The sequence below is a fragment of the Artemia sp. Qi Xiang Cuo genome, chromosome 9 (assembly GCF_049724085.1).
Source record: "Artemia sp. Qi Xiang Cuo chromosome 9, ASM4972408v1, whole genome shotgun sequence".
Taxonomy (NCBI): domain Eukaryota; kingdom Metazoa; phylum Arthropoda; class Branchiopoda; order Anostraca; family Artemiidae; genus Artemia; species Artemia sp. Qi Xiang Cuo.
This window is the reverse complement of record NC_142802.1, coordinates 9,701,605-9,727,476: the sequence shown is the minus strand read 5'-3', so window position 1 is coordinate 9,727,476 and position 25,872 is coordinate 9,701,605. Positions and strand designations below refer to the sequence as shown.

Genomic DNA, 25,872 nt, shown 5'->3' with positions numbered 1-25,872 from the left:
GATGGCATATTGATAGAGCAAGTTATGGGAAGATGATCAGGCAACTTATATTCAAACATAACCTTTACTATATCTGCTCACGAATCTGACGATAATACAACGGGGTCCAGGTTGGAAGTTCACGAGGACGTTTGAACATACGTAAAATCGGACGATTTATCTAAAACACACAAGAAATCACTAAATAAGCCCTTAACTAATGTTGTACGCGGTGAAGCTTGAGAATTCGGCTCGGACAGATTACAATTAAAGTCACCAGCTATGGCGAATGTTTTCTTCAATAGCAAATCTTTTCTTCGGAAGACGTAAAGACAGCGCTTTTCGATAGATGGCAAGTATCGCTAATCCAATAAAAGTCGCTAGACTGCGCTATGGTGATATTCTTAATCAAAATACGTAAAATGAAGAAAACCGGTTTTAAAAAAAACCGAAACGGCAAAAACGGCCAGAAAAAAAACGAAACAGAAACAGGAATGGTACTAAAAAAATGGCTACCTGTTTTCTGTTTTTTATGTTTACCCCCCCAACAAAAACACAACATAAACCGTTAGAAAAAAAAAACAGAAACACACACGACGCCGGCCCCTATTTCAAATATGTGAAATTTATTAAGTTTAAATATACCTATTAAAAACAACGAGCCCTAAAACCTTTGATTTTCGAAAAATGGGAAAAACACCCATAAAAAATAATATGATCTTGATAAATCACACCGTAATATTCATCATATCAGAGAACCTATTTGTTGAAGTTTCAAGCTCTTATCTATAAAAATGTGGAAGTCGGAAAAATTTTTTGAAAAGGAAGATCATGAGTGCATGGCTATTTGGCTTTTGTTGTTTTTTGTTCAGGGGTGATTTTAGTGATCCCATTGTCCTAAAAAATACACAGGAAAAGCCCTTTCGAATGTAAATCAAAAGTTGCATTGCCCTTTTTAAGTAAGAAAAAGGATTTTTGCCACAGCAAAATGGTATTTTCTGTCACTATATGGCAAAAAAAGAGACAATTTCGCCCTAAAAAGGACCAGACCCTGGTACATCCATCCATGCATCAGTCCATCCATGATCATTCCATCAATCCATTCAATCATCCATGCATCTGTTAAATGTATCATGCTACAAGAATCAACCGAAGATTCTTCAGATGTGAAACTGTCCCTTAAGATAATGATATCAATGAATCTTAGACTTATTGATCCTAAGAAAATCCGAACTGCAAAAAACCTGAAGCCATACTGTGCTGCTCCACATTGATTTGGCTCCACAGGTGAAACCTGGTCTTCAGCAGAGCTATCTAGACAATAACTAAACCAATGTTTATTAAGTGTTTTGAATTTCCTAAATCCCACCTTTACCGGAGAATAGTATTTACCCGAGTACGACAAAAACCCACAAAAGGCTTAATCATGAGATATAGCCTTAAAACTATGACCCGAAGTAAAAAAAAAACCTTGCCAATGAAAACCGTAAAAATTGAAATCATAAGCCTTTTATACTGAGCTAATATACCGAATGCATTTTGTGAATATACTTAGTCGGCTTCACTTCTTAAATTACTGCCAATGAGCTATATGTCTATTATAGATAAAGTTTGAACCCGCTATTGTTAATTAAGCCTAATTTCTATCTGTATTTCTATTTACATTTCTATCTGCATTCTTTATTTAGTACCAAGTTCTTAAATCAAGCCCTACTCTAATGCACTTTATACCAATTTGTTATATGTTTCATACAGGTAAAATGTGACCCAACAACTGGTAAGTACATAGCCGTGTGTCTACTTTATCGCGGTGATGTAGTCCCAAAAGACGTCAATAGTGCAATTGCTCAGATCAAGGACATGAAAAACGTCCAATTTGTAGACTGGTGCCCTACAGGCTTCAAGGTATGGTGCTTAAGATTGCAAATTTATATATTTTCGCTTTTTTATACGGTAACTAAGGGGACCAGCTACGCTATAATATATCTACTCTCTTTAATCGAGCAACTGTGTTTCTATGTAGGTATTTTATTTCTCGAAAATGGTTCCATTTTTTTCATTTTTGAAAATTCTTTCATTGAGTTTATTGGTCTGAAAAAAAAAAACAGTCTGGATAGTACACGAGTATGGGAAAATTCGTTTAGAGCCTTAATTTGGGAAAAAACATTTTCCATATGAATTACTTTACATTAAATTTGTCTTCAAATTGAAATTTAAAGAGCAAATTAAATTATTTTTCCAAGAGGTGGAGTCGGTTTTGGTCTATATGACGCATGCGAAATTATACTTGATGACGACTGACTCCGAATATCTAAAGTAAAAAGCATGGAGGAGGCAACAACGAAAATGACATACAATTGCAAAGACAATTTTTTTAAAACAAAATCTGTGGTTAGAAGATAGTCCAAGCAACTAAAGCAAAAGGTATAGGAAAAATATCTTATGTAACGATGAACAAAAATGAAACAAAACGACATCTGTGGTAAGGAGAAATATATATATATACATATATATATATATATATATATATATATATATATATATATATATATATATATATATATATATATATATATATATATATATATATATATATATATATATATATATATATATATATATATATATATATATATATATATATATATATTATATATATATATTTATATATATATATATATTTACTATCTTTATATGTGAGTAATAATTGTGCACGTATTTATGTATTTTTTTCTCGAAAACGGCTCCATATTTTTTCGGAAAATTGGTATCTTGAGATATTCTTGCATTAAAAAAAAACGATCTAGATAGGTCAAAAGTCTGATAAAATCGTTAAGAGCCCTAATTTTGGTTTTTGCAAATGACGTCATATACTATGCTATTGCATCTTATAAACATTTCTTTTGACATCATATATGGCACCATATAAGTATTTCCTTATATGATGTCATGCATAGAACAAATAAGATTGTTGAGTTTCCAACGCAACAGTTATTAATATAAGCATAATGTCTGTTGAAAGGCCCAAGAAACAAAAATTTGCAGTTGCAGTTACTACAAATGATGATTCTTTGGAACCAACACCTGAACTATCAAACGTGATAAGATGTCAAACTTGACAACCTGGACAATCAATAGCGACAACACTAACACGGGCAGCTAAAAAAAAGACTATTGCTAAAACATAAGGGAATCAAAAATGACAATGAAGAGCAGTGAGTCAATGAATTTAAACCTGGACAACGAAAATCAAAACGTGTCAAAATTGAAAATGATAGCGATGGTGATTCGGTTTAGGTTTTTGACATGGATAAGGTAATCAATGCCTACCATACCTTTGTTTAAAAAACAGAGGTTTGGCGATATGTATTTCATAATGATGAAAGATAGGTCAAGTTGTAACGAAGCAAAAAAACTGAAAACGATAGCGATGATGATTGGGTTTTGGATTTTGACATGGATTAGGTCATCAATATCTACCATACCTTTGAAAATCAAAAATATGGACTGGATGAAGCGGTGGAATAAAAATAAGTTTTTGTCCCTCCCACCACTAGAACAATTAAAAGAAACAAAGGTCTGGCAATATGTCTTTCATAATGACAGAAAACAAGCCAAGGCAAAAGAAGAAGTTTTTGTCCCACCACCTGAACAATTAAAAGAAACAAAGGTGGTCATCAATGCCTTCCATGCCTTGTAAAATTAAAAACCTTGATTAGATAAATCGTTCGAATAAAAGGAAGTTTTTGTCTCACCACTGAACAATTAAAACAAATAGAGGTTCGGCGATGTCTTTCATAATGACAAAAGACAAGCCGAGGCAAAAGTTAAAGGTCCAATAATAAAAAAAAAATGTAATTTTTCAAAGGCAACACTTCTAATTGAATGTCGATTTGGACGTCATGAAATCAAGAAAAGGCTCAAATGGTGTGGGTTTAAAAGACAAACGACAGTGAGAATCTATAAATAGAAGCCTGCCGCGTGCCCCATACCTTTGTTAAAAAAAAAACAAAGGTTCAACAATACGTCTTTCACAATGACGAATAATAAGCAAGCTCAGAAGGTGGCTTTGTGTGTTTTGATAGCTTTAGCCATGGGAATAGTAACTACTATTCTTTAATTGAATAAAAAAACAAGTTTTTTTAACTCAAAGTAAGGAGAGACATTAAAACATAAAACGAACAGAAATTGTTCCGTTTATGAAAGGGGCTGTCCCCTCCTAAACGCCTCGCTCTTTACGCTAAAGTTTGACTCTTTCTCAAAACTCTAAATTTTCTTAGGCTTGTAGCCTTTTATGAGTAATACTGAAATACTGAATCAGGATTATAAGGCCATTCTTTGATATATTTATTAACATCAAAATTCCGTTTTTTAAAGTTTCGGTACTATCGAGCCGTATCGCTTGTGTTTTTATTGTTTTTTATTACGTATATGTTATTACGTTGATTAGGGCTAAAAACCCCTATGCCTTCCCAATGCCAGAACATAATTTGCACTTTACTGGAAAAAATATAAATGTTTTTACTTTTATAACTTTAATAAATCAAATGATATTAACATTTTGATTAATAAATATCAGTATATATTTATTAAACTGACAATGGACATTCATTTGTATTATTTTATTAAAGTGCAAATTATGTTATGGCCTTGGAAGGCATAGCGGTTTTGAGCCCTACTCATGTTAATTTTCGCTCGTTTTGAGTTTGAATCGGTTATTTATTGTAATTTCTGTCCGTTTTGGGTTTCATTTATTTATCGATGCTGCTTTGTGGTAGCTTGGTAAATTATTTGATTTTATTTTTGCTCATTTTTGGTTTAATGGAGTTCTTTACTTTTCTTTGAAAAACTTGTTTTGTAGAAAAAGTTTTTTTGATTAATTTCTGTTCGTGTTATATTGACATAGTATTTTAAGGGAAATAGAAAAAAATTCTTGAAATCTTTTTTTTTAAGACTCTATAGTTTGGCCTGCTATTCGTATGCTGGAGAAAAATTTTCAGCAATTTTTTTAAAAAATACAACCTTTTAAAATTCTGGACCCAAATAGTAGTGTTTAATTTAGTTTCAAACCTCCTCTAGTTGACCTGAAATAGAAAACTTGATATTATTCCCCAAAAAAAATTCTGTTTACTTTCTTTGTTAAGTTGGATGAACTTTGGATGAAGTTGGATGAGCTATTTTGATTTGGTTAAATTTTAAGAGCAGATGTAGCCCCAAAATATTGAACATAGTACCCTCAGTCGTTCTTTGGGTACTTCTGAGATGTCTTATTGGGAATTAGCATTAGCACAGTGCATTTTGATTTAATCTTAATGCAACATTTAGTTTTTAAAAATAATGGGCAAATGGGAAGGTGGGCGTCGGAGGGGGACTAGCTGCCCTACAATTACTTTCGACTATTAAAAAGGGCATTATCCCTTTCTATTTTCAATGGAATGAGACCTTTTTCGAAGTTCCTAAGACAGCTCCTTCGATACAAAGTGCTCTGGTCTAAAAAACAAAAAAAAAGAATAAAATAATTATACATTGTACCCACATCGATCTTTACTATAAGAATTTCAAGCCTTCCAATCACTTTCGACTATTAGAAAGGGCAATAGCCCTTTCAATTTCCAATCGAATGATCCTTTTTTGAGTTTCTACGACAACGCTATCTATAAACACCTTATATGACCCCAGGGCATAAATTATAACCCTTGCCATGAGGGCTGTGAGGGGGTTTTCATTCTCAAAGACGTAATTTCCAGAACATTCAACTACGTTAAATAAAATGGCTATCTAAAAATTTTGATTGGATGTGTCTGGGGATATGGTGGGCATGAGAGGGTTGTTATTTGTTCTCCAATCACTTTCAACAATTAAAAAAGGCACTAGCCCTTTCAATTTGCAATCGAATGAGCCCTTTTGAAGTTTCTACGACAGTGCTTTCAATTAAAACCCTATATGCCCCCAGGGCATGACTTACAACTCTTGCTCTGAGGGCTGGGGGGGGGGGGCTGCCATCCTCAAAGACCTAACTTCCAGAACTTTCAACTACGTTGAAGAAAATGGCTATCTCGAAATTTTGATTGGATGTGTTTGGGGAAATGGTGGGTGTGAGAGGGGTGTTAGTTATCTTCCAATCACTTTCGACTATTAAAAAGGTCACAATCTTTTCTAATTTCCAATCGAATAAGCCGGTTTTGAAGCTTCTACGAAAAAACTATCTATAAAAACCTTATGTGCCCCCAGGGCATAACTTACAACCCTTGCCCTGAGGGCTGTGGGGGGAGTGTCATCCTCAAAAACATAATTTTCAGACTTTTTAACTACGTTGAAAAAAAAAAATATCTTAAAATTTTGATTGGATGTGTTTGGGGAAATGGTGAGTGTGAGAGGGGAGTTAAATATCTTCCAATCACTTTCGACTACTAAAAAGGGCGCAAAATTTTCTAATTTCTAATCGAATGAGGCTTTTTTGAAGTTTCTACAATTTCAATATCTATAAAAACCTTATATGCCCCCAGAGCATAACTTCGCCAAGGCATAACTGCCACGACGGCTCTGAGGGGTTATCATCCTCAAAGACCTAATTTCTAAAACGTTTAACTACGTTCAACAAAATACTTATCTAAAAATTTTGATTGGATGTGTTTGGGAAAAAGGTGGGCGTGAGAAGAGGGTTTGTTGCCCTCAAATCACTTTCGACTATTAAGAAGGGCACTAGCCCTTTGATTTTCCAATCAAATGAGCCCTTTTTTAAGTTTCTACGACAAAGATTTCAATAAAAACCTTATATGCCCCCAGGGCATAGCTCACAACCCTTTACCAGAGGGCCGTGGGGAGAGTGTCATCCATTTAGATATAATTTCCGTACCTTTCAACTACTTAGAAAAAAAATGGCTATCTCAAAATTTTGATTGGATGTGGTTGGATAATTGGTGGGCCTGGATGGGTTGTTAATTGCCTTCCAATCACCTTCGACTATTAAAAAGGGCACTAGCCATTTCAATTTCCAATAGGACGAGCCCTTTTTGAAGTTTCTACGACAACACTTTCTATAAAAACCTTATATACCCCCCGGGGCATAACTTACAACCCTTGTCCTGAGGGTTGTGGGGGTTGTCTTCCTCAAAGACCTAATTTCCAGAACTTTCAACTACGTTCAACAAAATAGCTATCTCAAAATTTTGATTGGATGTCTTTGCAGAAAAGGTGGGCGTAAGAGGGGGGGGGGGTTAGTCGCCGTCCAATCACTGTCGACTATTAATATGGGCACTAGCCCTTTGAACTTGCAATCGAACGAGCCTTTTTTGAAGTTTCTACGACAACGTTTTCTATCAAAACCTTATATGCCCACAGGGCACAACTTACAACCTTTGCCCTGAGGGCTCTGGGGGAGTTTTTTTCCTCAAAAAATTAATTTCTATCTGGAAATCAGCTACGCTGAACAAAATGGCTATCTCAAAATTTTGAGTGGATGTGTTTGGGGAAATGGTGGGCATGGAAGGGGTGTTAGTTGCCTTCCAATCACTTTCGACTATTAAAAGGGGCACAAGCCACTCCAATTTCCAATCGCCCTTTTCGAAGTTTCTACGACAACTCCTTCGATACGAAGTGCCCTGGTATGGAAACTAAAAAAAAGAAAATACATTCTGCCAACATCGTTCTTTACTTAGGCAGCGCTATTGCGCTGCCTATGATTTTGATCGTAAATAATGCTGAAAAATCCGGTACCCCCTTCATAGAAATGTCCCTTCCCCCAAGGAAACATCCTCCATGGAAAGATCCACCCACGTAGCACCATTCTCCGACCCCCCCCCCACCAGAAAAAAATCCATCCAGAAAACGTCTGTATACTTCCAAATAGCCAATACTGTATGTAAACAATGGGCAAAGTTCATAATTTGCAGCCCTTCCCCCGGGAACTGCTTGTGATTAAGTAATCCTCAAAGACATATTTATTACATTTTTGACTATACTGAACCGAATAGCTAAATTTTGATTAGATTACTTCGGGAAAAAAGAGCGTGGGAGGGCGCCAAGCTGCCCTCCAGTTTTTTGGTCGCTTAAAAGGGGCACTCGAACTTTTAATTTCTGTTTGAATGAGCCCTCTCACAATATTCTAGGACTACTGAATTGATACGATCACCCCTGGAAAAAAAAACAAATAAACACACATCCGTGATTTTTCTTCTGGCAAAATAAAAAAATAAAATTCCACATTTTTTAGAGTTTCGTTTACTATTGAGCCGGGTCGCTCCTTACTTACAGTTTGTTACCACGAACTGTTAAACAATTTTTTTTTGTGTGAATGTTGAAAACTAAAAATAAAAAGAGTGATCTTGAACTTAGAAACAATCGTGTATTTTTTTAAGCCGTCATAGCAACCAGTTATAACTAATTCTAATTCTAATTAATTCTACCCGCACACAAAAACAATAAGCAAAAACTACCCTCGTATGCTACCCTCACGTGCAATAAGAAAACATTTTTTGTGCTACAGATTTTTTTCGATATCGGAAAAGTTGTCATTTTTTATTATATAGTTTGAAAAAAAAACTACGCAATATTTTACCAAATAACAAAAGTTTTGATGACTTATATCATTTATTGCTATTATAACTCCACTGCGAAGTCAGTTACTCCTTGCTTTCTTGCTCCACAATTGTTTTGTATACTGGCAATAGTTTTAAGTTCAGCTTGACATGGAAGTTCATTAAGAGCTCCAATTTTCGAATTTATTTATAAAAAGAAAAAGTTTTCTTAAACTTTTGAGAACTTGAGAGAGATTTCAGTCTTAAATAAACATTTAAGTGTTGTTGAACTTGTCGCTATGAGGAGCTCTCAAAAGTTGTAATTTAGATTTAAGCTTCTCAATTACTAAAAACATAATAGTTTTATTTCCTTGGTATTCAAGATCTACAAATTAGGAGCTTATTTCTTATATCTTTAAGGGAGCACAATTTACGAACAAAATAAAATGGCAATTGTCTTCATGATGTAGCGAAAAATTTTATTATATTAGCTTTTTTACTTCTAAGGAAAATAACTTTTGCAGATAAAAAATATTTTGATTTATCAAAATTATAGTTTGTAATTCACTGCTTTTAAAATTGTATCTATTTACTGGAACTAGCAACTGATGAAGAAGAACCGATTTAATTTAAGTGAAAATTTGCTCTATATACCGACAAATTATTGGGGGAAAGTGTTAACATTTGGTAGACAGAAACCAAAAAAGTACGTTTGAAGAACAGGAAAACGAAGCAATTCGAAGCGATTAATATTTGAGCACTTCAGCAATTGTTTTTTGTGTCTGTTCAGAATCTTCAATAAAATTATTTTGATTATTTTATTCAATTAATTCATTTTATCTGTGTTAAATTCAATTAGTCTATTTTATTTTATTTAACTGTTTTATTTTTAATTAAGAAGTTCTTTTATGATCATTTCATACGTATCAATATCAACAATAAAGAAAAACAATAGTTTACTTATCGCATTACCTTTTTTTGTTCTATTTTCGCCTGGTCAATGCCCTCTATCCCTGAAGTAGTAAAATTTATAAACTCAAAACTTTCTTTGGTATGAAGATAATAAAACCTCTAAAAAGTGTCGTTCTTGCTCACAGTAAGAATATTTCATTGCGTCCTTGAGAATCTGACTGCGATATTCTTTTCTTGCTTCTTCTTTCTATGAAAAATTCTGTGAATGTCAAACCCGAAATCTGTTATTTGATTAATTACTCTCTGATGAAATTATTATTTTGGTAAAATTTATTTCTTTTCTTGAAGGTACAATAGTTTTTGCCTAGAACCGGTTTGAAACAAATCTGTCAGTGATTCGGCTCCTATAGGAAGGAGAGGGAAGAATATTTTACGGAATCTTTCAATCCTTGCACATACCGAAAGGATTCATCAAATTTTGACTGGATTTGATATAAATTTGAACCATCTAATTTGACTGATGGATCCCAATTAATTTTAGTCAGAAGCAAAACTTATTTTCTTGGTTATGCTATCTCTGGTCAGCTGTCTTTGTACTTGGTAGACTCGCAGAATTCAACCAAACCTGGCTAACAGCTATGGTTATGCCCTTGATTGTCCATGTTCAACTTGATCTCTGTGCAGGGAAGGGCTACATTCCTGCATTCTCATGAACAAGAACAATTGGATACAGCTAAACGTAATAGGGGTTCCACCGGAGATATGAAACGTAAAACAATTTTTGATCCAAGTGGCACGGTTGTATATGTTGTGCCACAATTCTGTTGCATGGGTAAGAGTTGCAGAAACTAAAGGACTTGACACCAGCAGTCTAGTTTGAGTTCGCTATCATTAGGAAAGTGTTTAACTCGAGCTTTTTAGTTCACACCTACTCCTCTCAGATACGAATCCTGAAGCTGACTTAAAAAAAACAGTTAGTGGTAACGACCTTTAAGTAAGGAGCGACGCGTGATAAAAGTAACCAAAACTCTAAAACAATAATTTTGATAACAATGTGCAAATAAAAATGGACGGTTATGGTGCTTTTAAATATGCGAAATTTGTTAAATTCATGGCCACCTAGTACCAGTTACGAGCCTAAGAAAACTCACCTTATTTTTGAAAAAGGGACAAAAAATCCCCAAAATGGTGGGTGACCTAGATCAGAATTACCTATTTGGCATATAATTGGATCTTAGTTTAGGGTATTTGGAATCCCCATCTACAAAAATTAGAAGTTTGTATTTTTTCGAGAAGAATGATCACAGAATCATGTTATCTAATTGTTTGTGTTTTTTTTTTTTTTTTTTTTTTTTTTTTTTTTTTTTTTTTTGTAGGAAATATTTTTCCAAACAAGTGGTCCTAAAAGATAGTAAAAGACTCAGATAAATTGAAATTAAAATATCTGGTGCCGTTTCTTTGTACCAAAAAGCTTTTTTCTACGACGAAAGCACAAACAATAATTTTTCCCCAAAGAGGAGATAAGATAAGGTAAGATATTTATTTCAAAAAGATCACTATCACAAGCCCACAAAGGGCCGAATTCGGACTTCGGAGTCGACAATATAAATGATTGGACTAAAACTGGCAAAAATGAAACAACAACAACGAAATAGAAAAATAATAATGAAAAATAATTTAACAGTCAATAATTAAAACTGTAAAAAGTCAATTAAAAAGTTAAAAAGAAAAAAACTGATCAAAATAAACTTACACAAATACTAATCGGAAAAATAATTATAACGGACATAAAAAAAAGGGAAGGGGGGGGGGGAATAAGTGAATATACACAGGAAAAAAAAAATAGCGAGACATAAATGCATATGAATTAAAAGGGACAATAAGGAAGTGTCAATAATCCAACTACAGTAAATCAATAAAAGAGCTAAAAAATAAAAACTGGTCAAGAAGGGGGGAGACAAAAAAAAAAAAAAAAAGTAAAAAAAAGAAACTATTGGGACATTTTATTCATTTTTCCTGTAATAAAGGGGACAAAAGTTCTTTCATATCTCGAAGTAACGCAGTGAATGGGGGACAAAACAGGGATGGGATCAGAAACAGCTCGAGGCGGCCGTAATCTGGATGGGGAGTGACGTTTGGGGAAAATAATAAAAAAAAAATAAAATATTACATATATGATCAGGTTCACCCCCTAGTCAATACCTCTCTCTTTAAGCCAAAGATTTTTTAATACTTTCATAAGAGCTATTTATTCTAAATAACGGTCTTTGTGATTAAGCGTTCATTTTTAAAGAATTGGAACAAAATTCGAACTTTCGCTTAAAGAGCAAGGTATTGGCTAGGGGGTGAACCCACTATTATACGTATTAAAAATATATGAATATAGAAGTTCGTTACGTAAGTTAATTCGTAAGTTACGTATATTTATTACTAATAAAAAGTTCGTAAATAAAATTAAACAAGTTTCGAGAAAGCCATTTAACTAAATAAAAGTAAATTAATATGAAAATTTTGTTTTAATTATTCATGTACGGTGAGCCAATATCCAAACCTGCATTTATTCAAAAACATTCAGAAATTAAATAAAAAAAACACGTTTTTTTAAGTGAAAGTAAGGAGCGACATTAAAACTTAAAACGAACAGAAATTATTCTATATATGAAAGGGGCTGTCCCCTCCTCAACGCCTCGCTCTTTACGCTAAAGTTTGACTTTCTCACAACTCTATTTTTTTTAACAATGAAAAACTTTAGTGTAAAGAACGAGGCGTTGAGGAGGGGACAGCTCCTTTCATATAAAGAATAATTTCTGTTCGTTTTAAGTTTAAATGTCGCTCCTTACTTTCAGTTAAAAAAACTTGTTTCTTTATTTAATAACATACATAGTCCATACAAAATAAATCAGAGGCAACGCTATAGTGTTGCCTATATTAAAGGTCATATGGCTCCAAAGTTTTATTATTGTAATTTTTTTTCTTCAGACGCACTTCATATGAAAGGGGTTGTCGTATAAACTTCAAAGGGGGCTATGAGATTGGAAATTGAGAGTTTTAGTGCCCTTTTTAAGAGCGAAAAGTGATCGGAGGGCTACTGGCCCCCACGCCTTTTTTCCCAGCCAGGCGTTATAAGTTATGCCCTGGAGGCATATATGGTTCTTATGGAAGGAATGCTCGTATAAACTTCAGAGAGGGCTCATTTTATTAAAAATTGAAAGCTCTAGTTCACTTTTTAGAGTCAAGAGATATTGGAGGGTAACCAGTCCCCCCACGCCTTTTTTTCCCAAATGCATGAAATAGAGGTTTTGAGATAGCCATTTTGTTTACAAATAGTTCAAAGATCATATAACAAAAACTTCGGTGTCGACACAACCCCCAGGGCCCGGGGGCGGGCGTTATAAGTTAGGCCCTGGGGTAAATATGGTTTTTATGGAAGAGACGCTCGTATAAAGTTCAAAGAGGGCTCATTTGATTGGAAATTGAAAGTTAATAGCCTTTTTTAAACATAGTTCAAAGACCATATAACGAAAACTCCGGGGTAAATCCAACCCAACACCTGCCCGAGGGCAGGTGTTGTAAGTTATGCCCTGGGGAAATATATAGTCCTTATGGAAGGGATGCGCGTAAAAACTTCAAAGAGAGCTCATTTGACTGGAAATTGAAAGTTCTAGTTCAGTTTTTGAGAGTCAAAAGAGATTGGACGGCAACTATCCCCCTCCCACTCCCCATTTTCCACAAATACATCTGAAAAAAATTTCGAAATAGCAAATTTGTTAAAAAAGGTTCAAAAATCAGATAACATAAACTAAGTTTTCGACACAACCCCCCAGGGCGCGAAGGCATGCGTTGTAAGTTTTGCTCTGGGGCTTTTATGGTTCTCATGAAAGGGATGCTTGTATAAACTTCAGAGAGGGCTCATTGGATTGGAAATTGAAAGTTCTAGTTCACTTTTTAGAGTCAAAAGATATTGTGGTGTAACCAGCCCCCCCCCCCGAAGCCCTTTTTCCCCAAAGGCATTCAATAAATATTTTGAGATAGCTATTTTGTTAAAAATAGTTTAAAGATCATATAGTAAAAACTCCGGTGTCGATACTACCCCCAGGGCCCGGGGGCAGGCGTTGTAAGTTAGGCCCTGGCGGCATTAATGGTTCTTATGGAAGGGATGCTCGTAAAAACTTCAGAGAGGGCTCATTTGATTGGAAATTGAAAGTTCTAGTTCAGTTGTTGAGAGTCAAAAGAGATTGGAGGGCAAATAGCACCCCATGCCGCTTTTTCCGCAAATTTATCTGATAAAAATTTTGAAATATCCATTTTGTTAAAAATTGTTCAAAAGTCAGATAACAAAAACTAGGGTTTCGACACAGCTCCCCAGTGGCCGGAGGCAGGCGTTGTAAGTTATGGCCTAGGGCTTTTATGGTTCTCATGAAAGGGATTCTTGTATACAATTTAGAGAGGACTCATTTGATTGGAAATTGAAAGTTCTAGTTCACATTTTAGAGTCAAAGGATGGTAACCAGTCCCCCTCCCCCACGCCCTTTTTCCCAAAGGCATCCAATAAAGATTTTGAGATAGCCATTTTGTTAAAAATACTTCAAAGATCATATAGCAAAAACTCCAGTGTCGACAATTCCCCCCAGGAACCGGGGGCAAGCGTTGTAAGTTAGGCCCTGAGGGCATATATGGTTCTTATGGAAGGGATGCTCGTATAAACTTCAAAGAGTGCTCATTTGATTGGAAATTGAAATTTAATAACTAGTTTTTTTAAACATAGTTCAAAGACCATATAGCGATAACTCTCGGGTCCACACAGCCCCCCAGGGCCCGACAGCAGGTGTTGTTAGTTATGCCCTGGGGGCATATAAGGTGCTTATGGAAGTGGTACTTGTATAAATTTCAGAGAGGGCTCATTTGATTGGAAATTGAAAGTTCTAGTTCAGTTTTTGAGATTCAAAAAAGATTGGAGGGCAACTAGCTTCCCCACTTGCTTTTTTCCCCAAATGCATCTGATAAAAATTTTGAAATAGCCATTTTGTTAAAAATAGTTAAAGAGTCAAATAACAAAAAAAAGGGGTTTCGACTCAACCCCCATGGCCCGGAGGCAGTCGTTGTAAGATATACCCAGGGGCATTTATGGTTCTCATGAAAGGGATGCTTGTATAAACTTTAAAGAGGGCTCATTTGGTTGGATATTGAAAGTTTAAGTTCACTATTTAAGAGTCAAAAGCGATTCAAAGGTAACTAGCCCCCCCCCACGCCGTCTTTATTTAAACCTGTCTGATAAAAATTCTGAGATAGAAATTTTGTCAGAAATAGTTCAAAAATCGGATGGGATAAACTGTGGTATCATTGCAACCCCCAAGGGCCCGGGGGAGGCTTTCTAAGTTATGCCCTGAAGGCATGTATGGTTCTTATTACAGAGATGCTCGTATAAACTTCATAGAGGGCTCATGTGATTGGAAAGTGAAAGTTCTAGTTCACTTTTTAAGAGTCAAGCGATTGAGGGGCAACTAACCCACCGCACCCTTTTTACCCAAACCCAACCGCTAAAAATTTCGAGATAGCTATTTAAAAAAAAAACTCAAAAGTTAGATGACAAAAACTCTGGTGTCAACACCACTCGCCAGGTCTAAGGGGGTAGGCGTTGTAAATGTTGTCTTGATGGCGTAAATGGTTCTTATGAAAGGGATGCTCGTACAAACTTCAGAGAGGAATCAATTGGCTGGAAATCGAAAGTTCTAGTTCACTTTTTAAGAGTCAAAAGATATCCGAGGCCAACTAGTCCCCTCCCCCCCCCACACACACACCCTTTTTTCCCCAAACCCATCCGATGAAAATTTTGAGATAGCCATTTCGTTAAAGATAGTTCAAAGGCCTGATTAGAGAAATTCCTGTGTCAACACAACACCCCAGGGCTCGGGGGCAGCCGTTGTAAGTAATGCTCTGGGGGCATATATGGTTATTATGGAAGGGTTGCTAGTATAATCTTCGGAGAGGGCTCATTTGATTGGAAATTGAAAGTTATGGTTCAATTTTTAAGAATCCAAAGACATCGGAGGGCAACTTGCCACCCCCTTCACGACCTATTGTCCTCAAACCCATTCAATAAGAACTTTGAGAGAGTCATTTTGTCAAAACGGTTCAAGATCATATAACGAAAACTCTGGAGTCAACACAATCCTCCAGGGCCCGGGGTACGCGTTGTAAGTTATGCCCGGCAGGCATATATGGCTGTTATGGAAGGGATGCTCGTATAAACTTCAGAGAGGGCTCATTGGATTGGAGATTGAAAGTTCTAGTTCAGTTTTCAAGAGTCAAAAGAGATCAGAGGGCACCCATCCCCCCACGCCTCTTTCCTCCAAAATGCATCCGATCAAAATTTTGATATAGCCATTTTGTTAAAAATAGTTCAAAGGTCAGACAACAAAATGCGGTGTCTACACCCCCCCCCTGGGGCCGGGGGCCGGCACTGCAAGTTATGCCCTGGTGGCATATATGGTTCTTATGGAAGCGATGCTCGTACAAACTTCAGAGAGGGCTCGTTGGAAAAGAAATTGAAAGTTCTAGTTCAAGTTTTAAGAGTCAAAAGAGATCGGAGGGCACCTAGCCACCACCACACCCTATTCTCCGCAAACTCATCCGATACAAACTTTTAGATAGCTATTTTTAAATAGTTCAAAAGTCAGATAACAAAAACTCCGGTGTCAACAGAGCCCCAAGGGCCCGGCAGGCAGGCATTTCAAAGTATGTCTTGGGGCCGTATATGGTTCTTATGAAAGGGATGCTCGTATAAACTTCAGAGAGGGCTCGTTTGATTGGAAATTATAAGCTCTAGTTCACTTTCTCAGAGTCAAAAGAGATCGGAAGGCAACTAGTCCCTTCCCACTCCACGCCTTTTTCTTCCCCCAAACTCATCCGATAAAAATTTGAAGTGGTCATTTTGTTAAAAAAAAGTTTCAAACCTCAGATATTGAAACTCTGGGGTCGACACAACCCCCCAGGGCCCGGGGACAGGCGTTGTCCGTTATGCCCTTAGTGCATATGTGGTTCTTATAGAAGCGATCTTCCTACAAACTTCAAAGAGGGCTCATTTGATTAATGAAAATTTTAGTTCACTTTTAAAGAGTCAAAATAGATCGAAGGGCAATTACCCCCCCCCCCCCCACGCCTTTTTCCCCAAACCCATCCGATAGAATTTTTGAGATAGTCATTTTATTAAAAATAGTTACAAAATCACATAATAAAAACTTCGAGGTGGACACAAGCCCATTTTTTTTACTTTGATAATATTTTTGATACTTTGATTAACATTTGACTTTGAAAAAAAAGGGTGATTTTGAAATAAGGTATTTTTAAAAACTTGAAACTTCTTGCAATCAATACCGGACAAAAATTAATTAAAAAAAAAAATTCCGAAAAAGAAGTTTTTAAAAGAAAAGTAAAGGCCATTTTAAACTTAAGATGAGCAGATACAAATACCTATTAAAATTCAAACTCAAAACGACCAGAAATAACTATTAAAGAATAAATCGAACACAAAACGAACAGAAATTAAATAAACAATCATAGCAAAAAACATACAACAAGTAATAAAGTAAATGAATAAATAAATCTATAGGCGAATAATGCTTAAATTGAATATGAAAATCAAGCTTAAAACGAAAAAAAATGTTTTGCTATTGAAGTATAAATGAAACCCAGAACGGACAGAAATTAAATAAAGAATCAATGCAGAATCAATAGATACTAATGTAAATGAATAAATAAATCTTAAAACGAGTGAAAGTGAAATTGAATATGCAAATCAAGCTTCAAAAGAACAAAAATCACTACAAACAAGAGTTTGAGTATCGCCCCCTTCTCGCACTGTAAAAGTCTAAAACCTACAGCGTCATGGCGCTTTACTGAAAACTATATGTATCTTGAACAGTCTTGGAAAGTATAAACAAAATCAAATTGCATATTTGATATATAATGATATTAATTGTTGAAAGATCCTTCAGTTCAAGATTTTATTTCACTGTAATTTTATTTTCATTTTCAATGTTGTAAGAACTGGAGAAGAAAATATTTGTAATATAATTCGTTTATAGTGAAGTGCCATTGACGCAGTAGGCTTTTGGTTTTTACAGTTAAGGAAGGGGACAAGTTTAGGGGGTCTTGAACAATTTTAGAGAGAACTAATAAATTAAATTGAATATTTGATGTATAATGATACTAGTTGCTGAAAGCTCATCAGTTCAAAATTTTACTGTAATTTTCATGTTTATTTTCAATATTAAGTACAAAAACATACTTGTGATATAATTCGTCTTCAGTAAAGTGCCATGACGCTGATGGTTTTAGACTTTTACAGTGACGGAAGGAGGCGATATCCAAACTCTTGTTTGTAGTGATTTTTGTTCATTTTAAGCTTGATTTGCATATTCAATTTAAGTTTCACTCGTTTTAAGTTTTATTTATTCATTTACATTAGTATCTATTGTATGCTTATTTGCATTGATTCTTTATTTAATTTCTGTTCGTTTTGGGTTTCATTCATGCTTCAATAGCAAAATATCTTTTTTTCGTTTTAAGCTTGATTTACATATTCAATTTAAGCATTACTCGCTTTAAGATTTATTTATTCATTTATATTATTACTTGTTGTATGTTTTTTTTTGCTATGATTGTTTATTTAAATTTCTGTTCGTTTTGTGTTTCTTTTATTCTTTAATAGTAATTTCTGGTCGTTTTGAGTTTGGATTTTAAAAGGTATTTGTATCTGCTGATCTTAAGTTTAAAATGGCCTTTACTTTTCTTTGAAAAACTTCTTTTTCGGAAAGTTTTTTTTTAATTAATCGTAAATAGAGAAACTTATTTTAAAGCTTCATTTAAATAAGATTATTTTTTTGAGGTTTGATCTTGTATGAGCTATTATGGAGGAGTGCATTCAAGTCGTGCAATTATGGGGGGGGGTGTGCCTGAGGCTTCGAACGTTCATTTTTATGCCCAGCTTTTCTAACCTTCCGTGGGCCTTCAGATAAATATGGAATCAGTTGCTTATGGAAGGAGGAGGGAATTGATCTATAATCGTCCTTCATTTGCGAGAATATTTTCGGATGACAATTTATGTTCACTCTGGAACAAGCAATTTTGCGACAAACCTGCCGCTGTAACTTACATCAAAAAGACACTCGTCTCATTCAGACAAGACACTGGTATCATTGAGACACCCGTATCATTGAATTCATTAATCTCAGATCTATCCATTCACTGAATTAGAATTACCATATTACTTAAACTTGTTATTAGAGAAGGATAATTTTTTTATTTATTGTACTTTATTCAACAATTTCCACGAGTATTCAACGTATTTTCCATTTAAGAACTATGTACATCAAAATTTCAAAAATGTAGTTTGGTAGATGGATAGAACTCAATCTCAGCTATGCAATGATAGCAAAATTGCCGTCTTCCGGTGATGTATTAAAACAATAGGATATCACAATAAGAGCATAACATAAATAGGAGAGCACGACAATAAGACGCCAAAAATTGTGTCTTCAAGGCTGTAATATAGATGTTACGAAGTGATTACTACACTCTTTTCTTCTGTAACATATCAATGAAAATATACGCGGGAACTTTTTCAGAAGGCGGAGGGGAGGAGGAAACGTAAATTTTGTTTGTGATCGGGACTAATGATAAAAAAAGTTTTTTTCATTATTATTTGAATAAGAAGTGCCCAGAAGCTCAAGAAATTGGGAGATTTCAAGGAGACTAGTCCTTGAGCCTTATAGCCCTGTCTACGTCCCTCGGTTAGACAAATGGTGGAAATTATATTCACGTACTTAAAGGTAAAAACAGTGGCAGAGCATCTCGGCATTAGGATCATCAGCATACCAAGAACATTTCCCATAAGGAAAGATGGTCAATCAGTATGTAGTAGCAAACTGTAGGAAAAGAGCGACCAATGTCAGTAGAAACTCTAAAAACGAAAGTCTTGAATGCAACAAAAAAACTTATCATTAATGCTGATTCTAACTATGTAAGATGTATGAATTTTACACTTGCACATCAAAAACTATTTGAATATGAAAACATGTATAATTTCAGAAACAGGAATGGAAATTATGCAGTGAAATGTAATATGTATGAGAACCATTAAAAAGCATAGGATATTTCCTATCTTTCCAAAGGAGAATGGTTACGTATACGTAACCATTACGGTTACGGTTACGTATATAAACATTTATAGTGTGCAGCCCTGGATCAACAAACGAATTGTCCATCTGAATAGGAATTTAAAGGCCTGATGCTATTTTTGAGTATGATAAGAAGTAATTATAAGAATCGAAGAAAGAAATTTTTCAAACTCTCGGCAGGGGTGAAACTAGAACGAACTGGCACCTCCAACCTAAATTCACCTCAATAGAACTATCACGCAGGTGACTTTGTACAGAGTTGTTTAAAGATTCGATTAAAAGCTATTGATCATTGCAGCGTGCTTTTTGTAGATTTATGGTTAAAAAAAATTAAAAGCCGTATCAAGTGGTGTAAAACTTCACCGTACACCGTAAAGCTTGCTCTGCAATTGGTGTAAGAGATTTAGGCTACCTAATCCTACCCGTTAATGTTAAGCGCCTGAGAAAATTTGCCTGATTTCCCAACACGGAAACATACCATAAAAGTTATAGAACTTTAACAAAAATCACACCATCAGATTCAGTTTATCAGAGAACCCTACTGTAGAGGTTTCAAGCTCCTATCTGCAAAAATGTGGAATTTTGTATTTTTTGCCAGAAGAAAGATCACGCACGCGTGCTTATTTGTTTTTTTTGTTTGTTTTTTTTTGTGTTTTTTTTTTGGTGTTTTTTTTCCCAGGGGATATCGTATCCACCCAGTGGTCCTAGAATATCGTGGGAGGGCTCAATCGAACAGAAATTAAAAGCTCTAGTGCCCTTTTTGAGTGACCAAAAAATGGAGGGCAACTAAGCCCACTCCCACGCTAATTTTTTACCTAAAGCCATTTTGTTCAGCATCGTTGGAAATATAATAGCTATGTCTTTTAGGATGATTTAATCCCCCAAAGTTCCCGGGGGGACGGCTGAAAGTTGTAAACTTTACCCAATGCTTACATATAGCATTGATTATTGGGAAGTATACAGACGTTTCAGGAGGTTTTTTTTCTGGTAGTGGGGGGGGGGTAGGGTCGGGGATTATGTTGGAGGATCTGTCCATGAAGGAAGTTTTCATGGGGAAGGGAAATTGCCATGAAGGGGGCGCCGGCCTTGCCAGCATTAATTATTGGTTATTGGGAAGTATACAGACATTTTCAGGAAGGATTTTTTTCTGGAGGGTGGGGCTGGAGGAGGGTGTTACTCGGGAGAGTCTTTCCGTGGAGGATGTTTCCTTGGGGAAAGGGACATTTCTATGAAGGGGGCGCCGGATTTCCCCGCATTAAACAACAACCAGAAATTGAATTTAAAAAAAACAAGTTTTTTCAACTGAAAGTAAGGAGCAACATTAAAACTTAAAACAAACAGAAATTATTATGTATATGACGGGGTTCGCCCCCTAGTACTTTCAAAAGAGCTATCTATTCTAATTAACTGGCCTTTGTGGTTCAGGGGTTTCTGATTCAAACAAAATTTGAACTTTAGCGTAAAGAGCGAGGTATTGACTAGGGGTTAAACCCCCTAATACGTATGAAAATATATGAACACAGGAGTTCGTTACGTAAGTTAATTCGTAAGTTACGTATATTTGTTACTAATAAAAACGTTAGTAAATGAAATTAAACAACCAAAACCAAAACCCGTTTTAATTCAAAATCGTTCAAAAATTCAATAAAAAAATAAGTGTTTTTTTAACTGAAAGTAAGGAGCAGCATTCAAACTTAAAACGAACAGAAATTATTTCGCATATGAAACGGGCTGTCCCTTCCTCAACTTCTCGCTCTTTACGCTAAATTTTGACTCTTTCTCACAACTCTATTCTTTAAAAAAAAAAAAAAAAAACTTTAGCGGAAAAAGCGACACATCGTAAAGATCGAGGCCTTTCAATTTTGTCACAATTTTCAAAACGTCACAATTTTGTTTTTATTCCGTCCATCAAATAAAATACACTGATAACAGTTTTAAAATTGACCAGGCAAAAAATAGCTTTTTTGTCTGAAAATTGTTTTTCACTTTTCAAAATTAAGTATTTGTTTTACTACTACTACTAATAACAACTCAACGCAGTACCTAGACGCCTGAGGCCAACACAGCTACGGATGCTGCTCCTCCATCCTGCTGCCGGATGTTTTGAACCAATCAGTGAGTTTCTTATTTTGGCTTAGATTAACTTGAAGCCCCTGGGGCAGACTTTATACGAATTCTGAATTTGACCAGGCTTACTGCGAGTAATGCTTAGATTGAACATGGAAATCAAGCTTAAAACGAAAAAAAAAACATTTTGCTATTGAAGTAAAATGATACGCAACTGGCGCTTAACTAAAAACGAATTATATTACAAATATTTTCTTTTTCCAGTTCTTACAGCATTGAAAATAAAAACAAAATTACAGTGAAATCAATTCTTGAACTGATAGATCTTCCAACAATTAATATCATTACACATCAAATATTCAATTTGACGTTGTTTATACTTTCCAAGACTGTTCAAGACGCATACAGTTTTCAGTAAGGAGCCAATGACGAAGTAGGTTTTAGACTTTTACAGTGAGAGAAGGAGTCGATGCCCAAATTCTTGTTTGTAGTGATTTGTGTTCCTTCCAAGGTTGATTTGCATATTCAATTTAAGTTTCACTCGTTTTAAGATTTATTTATTCATTTACATTAATATCTATTGTATGTTTGTTTGCATTGATTGTTTATTTAATTCCTGTTCGTTTTGAGTTTCATTTATACTTCAATAGCAAAATTTTTTTTTTCATTTTAAGCTTGATTTTCATATTCAATCTAAGCATTACTACCTTTAAGATCTATTAATCCATTTATATTATTACTTGTTGTATATTATTTGCTATGATTGTTTATTTAATTTTTGTTCGTTTTTGGTTTCAATTTTTATTTAATAGTAATTTCTGGTTGTTTTGAGTTTTTTATTTTAACAGGTATTTGTATCTGCTGAGCTTAAGTTTAAAATGGCCTTCACTTTTCTTTGAAAAATTTTTTTTTTGTAAATTTTTTTTTTAATAATGTTTGCTCGTTTTTGATTGCAAAAACTTTCAAGTTTTTAAAAATTCCTTACTTTAAAATCAAACTTTAAAAAAAACTTTAAAAAAAAATGTTCATCAAAGTATTAAAACTGGTATCAAAGTAATAATATCAAAGCGAAAAATGGGTTTGTGTCAACCTCGGAGTTTTTATTATCTGATGTTTGAACTACTTTTAACAAAATGACTATCTCAACATTTTTATCGGATGGGTCTGGGAAAAAACGAGCGTGGGTGGGGGGCTAAGTTCCCTTCGATCTCTTTTGACTCTATAAAAGGGAACTAGACTTTCTATTTTCAATCAAGTGAGCCCTCTGAAGTTTACACGAGCATTCCTTCTATAAGAACCATATATACCCCCAGAGTATAACTTACAACGCCTGCCCTTGGGCCCTGGGGGGTTGTGTCGACCCCTTAGTTTTAGTATCTGATCTTTGAACTACTTTTAATAAAATGACCACCTCAAATTTTTATCGGATGGGTTTGAGGAAAATAGGACGTGGAGACGGGGGACTAGTTGCCCTTTGATCTCTTTTGACTCTTAAAAAGCGAACGAGAACGTTCAATTTCCCTTGATATGATCCCTCTCTGAAGCTTATACGGGATTCCCTTCCATAAAAAGTATATATACCCCCAGAGTATTACTTACAACATCTGCCTCCGGGCCCTGGGGGGTTGTGTCGACCCCGGAGTTTTCATTATATGATCTTTGAACTATTAAAAAATGGCTATCTCAAAGTTACTATAGGATGGATTTGATGAAAAAAGAGCAAGGGGGGGGGGGGGAGCTAGTTGCCCTCCCAAATCTTTTGACTCTTTAAAAGTGAACCAGAACTTTCAATTTCCAATCAAATGAGCCCTCTCCGAAGTGTATGCGAGCATACCTTCCATAAGAGCCATATATGCCCCCAGAGCAATACTGACAACGCCTACCCCCGGCCCTGGGGGATTGTGCCGACATAGGATTTTTTTGATATGACCTTTGAACTATTTTAAATGGCCATACGTAAAGGAGTTTTTGTTTTATGATCTTTGAGCTATTTTTAACAAAATGGCCGCCTCAAATTTTTTTCCGATATATTTGGGGAAAAAGGGATCGGGGGGAGGCTAGTTGTCACCCACCATTTTTACTCTTAAAAAGGGCACTAGAACTCTAGATTTCCAATCGAATTCCCCCCTTTGAAGTTTATACAAAGACCCCTTCTATATGAAGTGCCCCTGGGAAAAAAATAAATTGAGTGTTGGGAAAGGCTAGCCACCCTTCGATCCCTTTTGACTATTAAAAAGTGATTTAAAACTTGCAGTTTTCAATCAAATGAACCCTCTACGAAGTTTATACGAGCATGTCTTCCATAACAACCATATATACCACCAGGGCATAACTTACAACATCTACCCCCGGGCCCTGGGGGACTGTGGCGACACCGGAGTTTTTGCTATCTGAACTTCGAAGTATTTTTTTTACAAAATTTCTATCTCAAATTTTTAATCTGATGCATTTAGGGCAGGCAGAGGGGGGAGGGGGGGGGCTAGTTGCCCTCCAATCTTTTTTTACTCTTAAAAATTGAACGAGAACTTTCAATTTCCAATCAAATGAACCCTCTGCGAAGTTTATATGAGCATCTTTTCTGTAAGAACGATATGACCCCAGAGCATTACTTACAACGCCTGCCTCCTGGCCCAGGGGGTAGAGCCGACACAGGAGCTTTTCTTATCTGACCTTTGAACTATTTTTAATGAAATGGCTATTTTTAAAATTTTATCGGATGGGCTTGGGGAAAAACGAGTGTGTGGGGGGGGCTTGTTTTCCTCGGATATCTTTTGACTCTTAAAAAATAAACTAGAACTTTCAATTTCCAATCAAATGAGCCCTCTCGGAAGTTTGTAAAAGAATCCCTTTCATAAAACCATATACGCCCCCAGGACAACAATTAAAACGCCTACCCTCGGGCCCTGGGGGGGGGGTGTTGACACCGGAGTCTCTGTTATCTAATTTTTTAACAATTTTCCAAAAACTGGCTATCTAAAAATTTGTAGCGGATGGGTGTGGGGAAAAAGGGTGTGGGGGGGGGCTAGTTGCCCTAAAAGCTCTTGAATCTTAAAAAGTAAACTAGAACTTTCAGTTTCCAATTAGATGAGCCCTCTATGAACTTTATACGAGCATCTCTTTCATAAGAACAATACATGTCTTTAGGGTATAACTTAGAACGCCTTCCAATGGGCCCTGGGGGGTTGTGTCGACACCTGAGTTTTTTTTTTATCCGACCTTTAAACTATTTTTAACAAAATGTCTATCTCAAAAGATTCATCAAATAGGTTTGGAAAAAGAAGGCGAGGGGGGGCTAGTTGCCCTCGGATCTCTTTTGACTATTAAAAAGTGAGCTCAAACTGTCGATTTGCAATCAAATGAGCCATCTCTGAAGTTGATACGAGCATCCCTTTCATAAGAACCATATATACCCCAGGGCATAAATTACAGTTCCTGCCCCCGGGCCCTGTGGGATTGTGTCGACACCTGAGTTTTTGTTATCTGATTTTTGAACAGTTTTGAACTTAATGGCTATTTCAAAATTTTTATCGGATGCATTTCGGGCGAAAGCGACAGGGGGGGGGCTTGTTGTCCTCCATTCACTTCTAATTTTTAAAAGCTTAATTATAATTTTCAATTTCCAATCAAATGAGCCCTCTCATAAGTTTTTACGAGCATTCCTTCCATCTGAACCATATATTCTCTCAGGGCATAACTTAAAACGCCTCCCCTCGGGCCCTGGGGGGTGTGTCGACCCAGGATATTCGTTGTATGGTCTTTGAACTATACTTAAAAATTGTCTATATCAAATTTCTTATTGGATGGGACTGTGGAAACAAGGGCGTGGAAATGGGGGAGCGGGATGGGCTAGCTGCCCTCCAATCTCCTTTGTATCTTAAAAAGTGAACTAGAACTTTCAGTTTCCAATCAAATAAGCCCACTTTGAAGCTTATACGAGTATCCCTTCCATAAGAACCATATATGCCCCCAGGGCATAACTTACAACGCCTGCGCCCGGGCCCTGGGGGGCTGTGTCGACACCGGAGTTTTTCTTATAGATAGATAGATAGATAGATTAGATAGATCGTGTATTTCAAAAGCCCAAGAGCCATATACACACAAAAATTATGAAAAATAGAAAAATTACAACAGAGCAAATTACGAAACACACATTAACATGATACATAGCGAAAAATACCTTCTGGTAAATTATCAAAAAAATAACTTTAATTCCATATAAT

At 35.6% G+C, this 25,872-nt stretch overlaps 1 protein-coding gene across 1 annotated transcript in view; it reads left to right on the top strand.

The window, feature by feature from the left end:
- The window catches only part of LOC148948298 (uncharacterized), a 281,601-nt gene that overhangs the window by 166,391 nt on the left and 89,338 nt on the right, over positions 1–25,872 (top strand). The window contains exon 10 of the mRNA XM_089094880.1: positions 1,735–1,884. Coding sequence (XP_088951006.1) covers positions 1,735–1,884 — 150 coding nt within the window. The remainder of the gene's footprint in view (positions 1–1,734; positions 1,885–25,872) is intronic.